General features: G+C 59.3%; 1 protein-coding gene across 1 annotated transcript; it reads right to left on the bottom strand.

Annotated features, from left to right (window-relative positions):
- Positions 1–1,586: 1,586 nt before the first annotated feature.
- Positions 1,587–5,844, bottom strand: GOT1 (glutamic-oxaloacetic transaminase 1). Its single transcript, XM_084265079.1, has 9 exons — positions 5,647–5,844; positions 5,098–5,279; positions 4,430–4,553; positions 4,123–4,235; positions 3,833–3,937; positions 3,127–3,277; positions 2,827–2,992; positions 2,554–2,696; positions 1,587–2,268 (listed from the first exon to the last, which is right to left on the bottom strand). The coding sequence occupies exons 1-9, from the start codon at positions 5,759–5,761 to the stop codon at positions 2,129–2,131; spliced, it is 1,239 nt and encodes a 412-aa protein (XP_084121205.1). The 5' UTR covers positions 5,762–5,844; the 3' UTR covers positions 1,587–2,128.
- Positions 5,845–9,196: the final 3,352 nt, after the last annotated feature.

Below are 9,196 nucleotides of genomic sequence, written 5' to 3'. Positions count from 1 at the left end.
CTAGGTCAGCGAGTGCTTCCCGATTTCTCCCTGACACCCTGAGCTCTCTGTCATTCTTGCTGCCAGGAACACACTTGGCAGTACCAGGAGTTCCACCGGAGCAGTGCAGACAAGGCCTGGGGAAGGACAGCAGTTAATGTGCCATTGCAAACACAATAGTGGGATACACGTGTTGGAGTACAGCCTGACAGATAACAGAAATCTCATAGTCCACCAGCACTGATAAAATTTCAGCTGGAATAGCTGCGTCCCTGTCTGGGCACTGCCCTGCTAAGGAAACACACAGCAATTAAAAAGAGGCCAGAGGAAAGCAAGGGCTGGAAAACAACCTGCTCCGAAGGCTGAAGGAAACGGGGTCGCTTAATCTTAACTGCTGAAGGATGTGAAGGGGAGAGAGGAAGTTTTCAAATACATAAAAAGCTGTTGCAAAGCGGAAAGGAATAATCTCTTCTCTGTTGCCATGGTAAATGGGATAATGGGTAATGAGCTTACACCACAGAAAGGGAGAAATTTAGGTCACTCGTTAGGAAAAACAAGGCTGATGAGGCTAGGAAGGCACTGGTGCAGACCACACGTGGGGGGGACAGGTTCCACACCTAGAGGTCTGTAAGGACAGAAGTGTAGGTGGGTGTCAGAAATGTAACAAAAGGAGAGTTGGCTCCTTCAACTCCTCCCCCTGAAACCACCTCTGGAAATCACCCTTTAACCATTGCCCCATCATCCAGGCCGCAGAGGACGCCAGGAGGAGAAAAAAATTCCCCACCTGCCCAGAGGAACCACTGCCTTTGGCTCACTTTGTGATCCGAATGCTGATGTGAAAAGGACAAACAAGAGACCCCCTGCACTGTCTCTCTGCACACACAGCAAAGGAACAAGGAACCTCTTTTGCCTTCACTAAGCTGCAGCACAAGCAAAACCCATCAGGGCAGCAGTGACTATTGCTGACCCAAGGAGAGGGGCTGTTCCCCTTTCTTCACCAAGGTCTTGGCAGAAGGCTGCTCAATCATGCTGGTATTACCAGCTCACAAATAGATCTGCAGACAGTGACTACAGAGAGCAGCAGCAGATGGTCCCAGCTCTTCTTCAGTGCCAGAAGCTCAGGCTGTTGCTGGCAGGCCCTGATGAAGCCAGGGGGAGTAGGTGGTGGTTCATCAGGGGCCTGCTGAGAAGGAGGAACAGAAAAGATCTGCTTTTTGACACATTAGTGACAGGCCAGGAGCTCTGGGCCAAGGAGGGGTGGCCAGATGGATGGGTAACACACAACCACCCAGAAAGCAAACACATAGAGACAGAGAGGATGGGTTCGACAGCACAGGGCAGGAACGCAGAAAGAGGAACACAAGACTGATGTGGGAGGAACTGGTCAGCATCAGGAAGTCCAGAGAAGTGACCAGCTACACTCTCCCAAAAGGAATGTGCCCCAGTAGTAGCAGCTCATCATCAGAGATGCAACACACTGTGAGGGAGAAAGGGAAAGCCTTGAAACACACTCAGACCCAGTGGACAAACCATGATGCTGAAGCTTTAACTTCAGCCTGGGGAGAGGCTATTTCAGCCTGAAGGCACACCATCACAGCAGGCAGGGGTACTGTTCAGAGATGGGAGGTTTAATTTTCTGTCAGCAACACAAAGAAGCAATTATCACAATTACAAATGTTGCTCGCATAAGGCTCAGAACTGAGTGGGGAAAAGCCAGCACCAGCTTCACCCCTCCCCAAAACACTACCGAGTGACATTCGTTCACAAGCCGTATGAGATCCCAACCAGATGGGGCCATTGTCCCACAGCACATTGCACTGGCCTTTGCCTACATCAAACTGATCAGTTACATGGAGTTCATTTGGATGTGCTAAAGATGCAGCTCTAAGCGCCTGAAGAACAGGCTGCTGTCAGTCAAACAAGAGCAGAGGCAGCTCATGCTGCCCCCACCCTCCTGGGGGCACCAGCTCACCATATTGCACGGGGTATTTCAAAAAGGTCAACAGATGATTATCCCTGATTGAGCTACTGCTCCCATCTTTATTAAACCCCAAGAGGTGTGGGACGAGGCAAGCCATGAGCAGGGAAGAACACTGGCTACACACTACAGCTTTGGTGACTTCATGTAAGTTTGGTTGTTCAGTGTGCTTCATTGGATTTTTGTGACGGCTTCATGGATGGACTTGGCCACGTAGTCCAGGTTCTTGGTAGTCAGGCCACACATGTTGATGCGCCCACTGGCCATCAGGTAGATGTGTTTTTCCTTGATCATGTACTCCACCTGCTTAGCTGCAGAAACAATTGGACATCAGGTTAGAGCCGTGACCTCACAGCTCAGAGAAGCTCAAAGAACCAGTCAGGGCCGTTTGAATCTTTCATAAGCAGCTGAAAGCTTCCAGCACCAGCCACTCAAATGCTGCTTGATGCTTCATCCCTGCCTAACCACAGGTGCAGTGGTGACAGCAGGACTCCAGTGAGGCCCTGAGAGATTTCCAAATAACTACCTCAGCCCAGTTCACCTCCAGTAAAACTGTCCTCACCCAGTCCTCCCTTCACAAGCAACACGATACTTACGGTTCAACCCTGTGAAGCTAAACATGCCGATCTGCTCTGTGATGTGGTTCCAGGTGCCCGGGGTCCCAAGGGCCTCCAGGCGAGACCGGAGCTCTGACCGCATCAGCAAGACCCGATCTGCCATCGTCTTCACATTGTCCTTCCTACAGCAGGCAGGAAGCAGGGTGTGAGGACAGGGACCTGTCTGGTCTGGAGCCACCTAGCCAAGCCTGGCACTCGGGGAGACAGCTTTCCCCCCCCTTTCCCTCTCCCGTTGGCCCTGGGCACACGTACCACTCAGCAAAGAGCTGCGGGGAAGAAAGCGTAGTTGCCACGATGCGTGCTCCCTGCGAGGGAGGGTTGGACCAAGTGGTGCGCACGATCTTCTCCATCTGGGAAAGCACACGCTGCACGTTATCCGCGTCCTTCCCCACCACGGTCAGGTTCCCCACACGCTCATCTGTGGACAAGCCCAGAGATGTGAGCCATTGGTCCCACACATCACGGCACAGCAGAACTCTCCCCACCCCCAGCATGCCAGCCCCATCTGTCTCGGTATGATGCTACTGGGCCAGCTTACTGCCAGACACTCACTGTAGAGCCCAAAGTTCTTGGAAAACGACTGTGCACAGAAGAGCTCAAAGCCCTCGGAGACAAAGTATCGCACAGCCCAGGCATCCTTGTCCAGGCTGCCAGAGGCAAAACCTTGGTACGCCGAGTCGAAGAACGGAAACAGGAACCGGCGCTGCAAGGAGGAACAGTGTTAGAGGGAAACCCCTTCCCACCAGCCTCCACTTTACCCCCCGCTGTCCCCATAGGGAGGAAAAATGACCATTATGCTTCTGGGTGAATGCAAAGGAAACATGGTCCAGCAACACCAGTCTAGGTATTTTCTTTTTACGTGAGTAAATGGAATAGGAAGACTGAACTGGTGAAGAAAAGGTCAAATGCAGGATAAAATTGCATTTGAGGACACAGGAAAACAAAATGCATCAGCTTATATGCTACTATCCAGCACTTGTGAAGGGCAGGTGCCCATGGATAACCTTTTCAGCATGAAAAAAATCTCATTGCAGCCCATGCCACAGAGTTCAAAAACAGTAACTTGGAGGCATAAGCAGAATTAAGATGCTTTTATCCTCTGAGAAGAGACAACAATGAGCATCCTGGCAGCCTCTCCCTTCAACACCTGCCACATCTCATGCCTTTCCCTAAAGCCCATTTTGGATGCAACTGCTCTGGTTGGCTCAAGAGCTGTCTGTCCCCTTAGCCTTGCTTTAGCCCCAGCAGCAGCCCATACCTTCATAACAGCAGCAATCTGCTTCCACTGGTCAGGAGTAGGGTCTGTGCCTGTTGGGTTGTGCGCACAGGCATGGAGGATGAAAATGGAGAACTCTGGGGCTTTCTGAGGAGAGAGCAAGTCTTGGTCACACACACATGGAGGACACTGGGCAGCCACAGCAAAGGGAGCAGCCCCAAGCTGCTCTGGACACCAGCAGCCTCTTTTGCAGAGATCCGCTTCCAGGCACAGCACATAAGAGCCCAGCCAGCTGCTAACAGTGCAGCACCAAGCTCACCAGTTTTACTCACCTCCATGTCATCCAGCAGCCCCTGGAGATCCAGACCCCTCTTGGCAGCATCCCAGTAGTGGTAGGTTCTAATATCCTTAAAGCCAGCATCCACAAACACAGAGTTGTGGTTCTCTGAGGAAAGAAACCACTTTTCAGAAAAGCATACCCCATCTCCAGCAAGCCACCTTCTCCAGTCCTTAAACGCCACCAAAATATGCTCCCTGTAGCCACAAGGGACAGGCCCCTCTCTCCCCACCACTGCTCCCTCGCTCACTGACCCACCGGGCTCCCCACAAGGAGGTGGCAGCACCGACAGCAGCACTCACCCCAGGACGGAGCAGAGATGTATACTGGGGTCGCAGTGTTGTTGTTTCCATTGTACCACCGCCTCAGGAACTCCGCGCCGATACGCAGAGCGCCTGTCCCGCCCAGGGACTGGACGCTTCCAATCTGCAACAGAAAGAGTTGCCAGCAGAGTCCACCCAGGTCAACCCAGTTATCAGTATGGATCCCAGGCACGGTCCCTGGGGTCACTCCAGCCCGGACACCATCCCCTTCCAGTGGTCCTCAACCTCCTTCAGCACTCAGGACCATCCTGACAGCTCCTGTCGTTATAAATAGACTCCAAGCTATTCCTGTTACATTTTGGCACAGAGCAGGCTCCTACTAGCAACCAGTTTCAGGAAAGGCAGTCTTTTATCTGACTGCAGTTTCCCGTGGGGCAACCAAGATGAGGGAGAAAACACAAATTCCAGTCACAGCCCGTGCCTGGCCTTTCCCAAAGCCTACAACTACTTGCACAGGTGGCTTTGAGTTCACATCCAGCCAGTAACTTAAACCCAGTAAAGACCATGTCAGAGGTATCTTTAAGTCCTGCCCAAAACACAGTCAGCCTGCACGTTTATGCTCTTCTGCTCACTCTGCTGCGGGACACCTGAGGGATCCCAGCAGCTCTCCGGGCAAGGAGCAGTCTCACTCCCTGCCCACCACCTACCCGGTTCTCCTTGATGGCAGGGCTGTCATCACCCAGGGCGATCCGGGAGGCGTTGGCCCGGAACTCAGGCAGGCCCAGGATGGGCAGGTACTCGTGGTTCAGGCTGTTGTCGTTGGCGATCATCTGCTCCACCTTCTTCACCACCGGCAGGACCCATGGCTGCCCCTCGTCCGTGCGGTAGGCTGCGAGGAGAGGGAGGGCCGTTCTTTCCACACCCGGGGCGACGCTGGCCTTCCCGGCCCCCGCAGGGGCCTACCCGGGGCACCAACACCCGCGGGCGGACGGCGAGCCGGCCAGGCGGGGCGGCCCCCGCGACCTTGACGCCCGCCGGTGACCCGCTGCCTGCCCCCCTCCTCCCGGCCCAGCCGGGCGCTCGTCGCTGCTCGGTGACCTTTCGGGCCCGGGCCCCGCCGCGCCGCCCAACCGCTCCAGCAGGTGCCGGGCCTGCCGCGGGCACACCGGCCGGCCTAGCCCGCGGAGCCGGGCCCCGCCGGGCCCGGGGGAGAGGATGCGGGGGGGTGGGGGGGGGAAACGGGGCGGCGAACTCACCGCCTACGCCTAAGTTGACCTTCCGCGAGTCCCCGTCCTCCCGGAAATCCGCCGTGAGCTTGAAGACGGCGACAGGCGGGGCGCGGGGGACGGCGGTGAAGATGGAGGCGGCCATGACGGCGCAGCCCGCTCCGCTTCGCTCCGTTACGGACGGCGCGCGGCGCCTGGAGGAGACGCTCACCTTCACCGGCGGGGCGGGGCCGCCGCCCGCCGCCGCCAATCAGCGGGCCGCCGGCGTCCCCGCCCCCGCAGCCAGCCAGCCGCGGCCCCGCGGCCCTTGGGGCGGAGCTCGGGCAGCCAATCGCGGAGGGAGGAACGGCCGGCGGCCGCTGCCTCGCCCGGTGACGCCAGCGGCGCGAAGGCGCAGGTGCTGCCTATTGGTGGTCGGCGCCGCCTCGGCCCCGCTCCCTCCTCTGCGCGCGCGTGTGGGGCGGGGGGGTGCGCGCGGGGCCGCCCCAGGGCGCAGCGCCCGGGGGTGCGGGGTGGCAGCCGCCTGCGGCCGGGGCAGGGCCGGCTGCCTGCCCGGGGGTGCCTGCCCGGGGGTTGCCGGCAGGCCCCGCGACGCAGGGGTGCAAAGCCGTCGCAGGGACTGCGGGGCTGTAGCGTGCCGTGGGGGTCCGGAGCTGCAGCAGGGGGTGAGGGGCGGTACCGGCGGTGCGCGGTGCTGCTGGGGATGCCGCCCCCGAGGCAGCGCTGCAACGCTCGTGTCACGGTCCCCGCACGGGACCCGGGGGTGCGGCGTGTCTGTGGATGCGGGTCGGCCCCGGAACGCAAAGCTGGGGTGCGCGGCACCCCGGGAGGGCCCCCCCCCGGGGACGCGGGAAGGCTCGGGGGGCAGGAAGGCGCCAGCAGGGCCGTACCCAGGGGTGATGGGTCCAGGTGCAGTGCCCGGGCTGCGGCGTGGTCCCAAGGGATGCGGTGACCCGCGTGCGGGACGAGGGCGGCTCTGAGGATGGCGGGTGTTTCCACTCCAGCGCATCTGTCCCGGGTTTTTAAGGCGCTTTCCCGACTTCCAGCCACCCACCCCGTAAGACCCTCACAACGCCGAGGAGACCCTGGGCTCAGCTGGGGGTGTCTCTCCTCCCAGCCAGAGCCTGTGCCCGGTGGTAACGGCCCCCAAGACGAGCCCTGCTCCGCCCTACGGGAACGTTCGGCATCACTCGCGCACCCCTTTCTCCACGAGCGCACGGCATTGCCCTCGTCCGCGGGGAGTTTCTGCATCCTTCCTGCAGGCACAGCGCTTCCCACGGTGCCCCCGACCCTCTGTGGTTCTCAAGGGCCGCCCACCGCCGGGGAGCCTCCCTCCAGCTGTGCGGGGACCTCCGGCGACCCTGGGCGTCGGGGCCGATGCCGTCGTGGGGCGCGGTGGAGCGGCACAGGGCCGGGAGCGGCGGCTGTGCGCCGGGGTGTCGGCAGAGGGCAGAGCCGGCCCGCGCATCGCGCCTCCGGCAGGACCGCTCCGTGCGGTCCCGGTACCTCATCCCGCAACCCCCGCGGCTGGAGGCGCCGCAAGGCGTGGCCAGCCCCGGCCCGACGTGGCGGGGGGACAGCAGGCGGGGGGTGGCCCGGGGCTGTCCGGGCATCCCCCCCCCCCCCCGCGGTTTCCCCCGCACATCCCCGGTGTGTGGCCGGCTCCGTTAGAAACCCGCCGCCCGTCTCGAGCGGCTTTTGAAGTTTGTGGGAATCCGCCCGCGATCCCGCGGCACCTGGGAAAGGCTTCGAGGGAGACGGGAAGGACGTTGATAACAACAGCCCCGGCAGCGCGACACACACCCCCCCGCCCCTCGTGACATAAAACACGGGGATACGGGACGGGAACGGCCACGCTGTCCCCAAACGCTTCTGCAGACAAACCGTGCCATACACTCCCTTTGTTAACCCAGCCAAGATCCCTCTCCAAACCAGTTTGGCTCCTCGCCCTCCTCCCATGCCAAAGGTGGCTCCGTAGCCCGGCTGCCTTCGAGGGAGCCCGGGGGCACAGCCCTCACCTCCCCCAGCTCCGGGCAGCACCTGGAAGAACTGCCCAGTGCACTTTCTGCTTAGCATGAGAGCGGGGAAGAGGCAGCGCTGCCCGGCGGCACAGCAGCATGCCAGAGCTTCTGCCTTCAGAGAAAACAGCAGAATGGGAAAGGCAGAGGAACAAGGCAGTAGTGCTAGACCAAAGCCTCGGCCCCGGTGGGGGTTTTGTCCCCACTCAGGCAAAACCTCTATCAGATCTTGAGAAAAATTCAAGTGGAAGCCCAGCAAAGGCTTCAGGTTTGCTCTCTGCAATAGCCGTGAGCCCCTGCGAATGCCTGACTTTGCCAGGGTGCTGTGAAAGCACTTCCAAACCCTACCTTTAATTTGAACCCTAGCCTTACTTCTAACCTAAGCTTATCTCTAATCCTACCCAGCTGAAGGGAGATTTTGGGTTTCTTGAGGACTGTGAATGCTGCTGAATGAGAGAGGCTGCAATGCTGAGCAGGGAAGCAGCTGATGAGAACCAGGGCACCAAAGGTAAATGGGGGTAGCCCACCACAGGGTGAGTCACGTCTTCTGCTCACGAGGAGTTAAGCACTGCACAAGTGGGATGCTGTGATGGGAAAAGCTGATCAAGGCTGCTTAAAGCATCTTATTTCGGGAGCAGACATAAGTGCTGGGGAGTCCCCAGACCGGCAGGCTCTCACTGCACTTACTGGTTTCTAATCCTACCACTCTCCAAAAAGCACTGGGATATTTGGGGACATGGCCAAGCCCTTTCCCAGTGCAGAGCAGGGAAGTCACAAAGGCTATGGGGTGCTGCCTGCCAAGCTGGCTGCACCAAGCCGCTGCTTGGGACCGCCAGAGCAGGCTGAGCAGTGCCAGTCGCAGGAAAAAAAAACGTGGTTTCCCCAAATCAGCACTGTCTTGTTCCCCCTTCCTTGGGGGCTCCCAGGCAGCCTGCGCAAAACGCTGCTGGTCTGGTGGAAACCGTCTGTGCCACTGCCCGTGCCTGCAAGGCCGGGGTCACTGACCCAGCAGGAGTTACCTGCCAGTGCTCCTGGCCCCGAGCCCAGCCAGTGTCCCGTGCCCTTGGCGGCGCAAAGCGGGGCTCTGCTGGGAACAGATGCAGGAACGAGACAGACAGGCACGAAGCAGCAGGCCGCCAGGCCCCGGAGCCGGGTGGCTGTGTGTTAGCAAGATCCCTCTGGCCCTGAGCTTTCATCTCCTCAGCCTACACAAAGGGTGCCACCAAAACGTATGTAAAAGCTGCAGAAACACGGTAGTGAGCCCTGAGGCATCCCTTCCTTCATCTCCTGCCTCCGACTGACAGCCAGCAATGACCTGCCACTCAACGGGAAGGCTTGCACACCTTACCTGGAGCAAAGGAGACCCCCAGGCACGCTCTGCTGCACCGCACGCAGGCATGACCCCCCACGCTCAGCCCCTCCTGGCAGCCAGAGGCAGGGGGGCTTGGCAGCTGTCCTGGCTCCTGCAGAGCTCAGGCTGCCGGATGGTTCCCGGGACCGGTGAGAACCAGGTGCTGCCTTCCCTGTGCTGTCAAGCCCTGGAAAAAAACTTTTCTGGAAGG

This window comes from Gallinula chloropus (genome assembly GCF_964237585.1).
Source record: "Gallinula chloropus genome assembly, chromosome: 5".
Classification (NCBI taxonomy): Eukaryota; Metazoa; Chordata; class Aves; order Gruiformes; family Rallidae; genus Gallinula; species Gallinula chloropus.
Note: the sequence above shows the minus strand (reverse complement) of the source record. Positions and strands in the feature narration are given on the sequence as shown.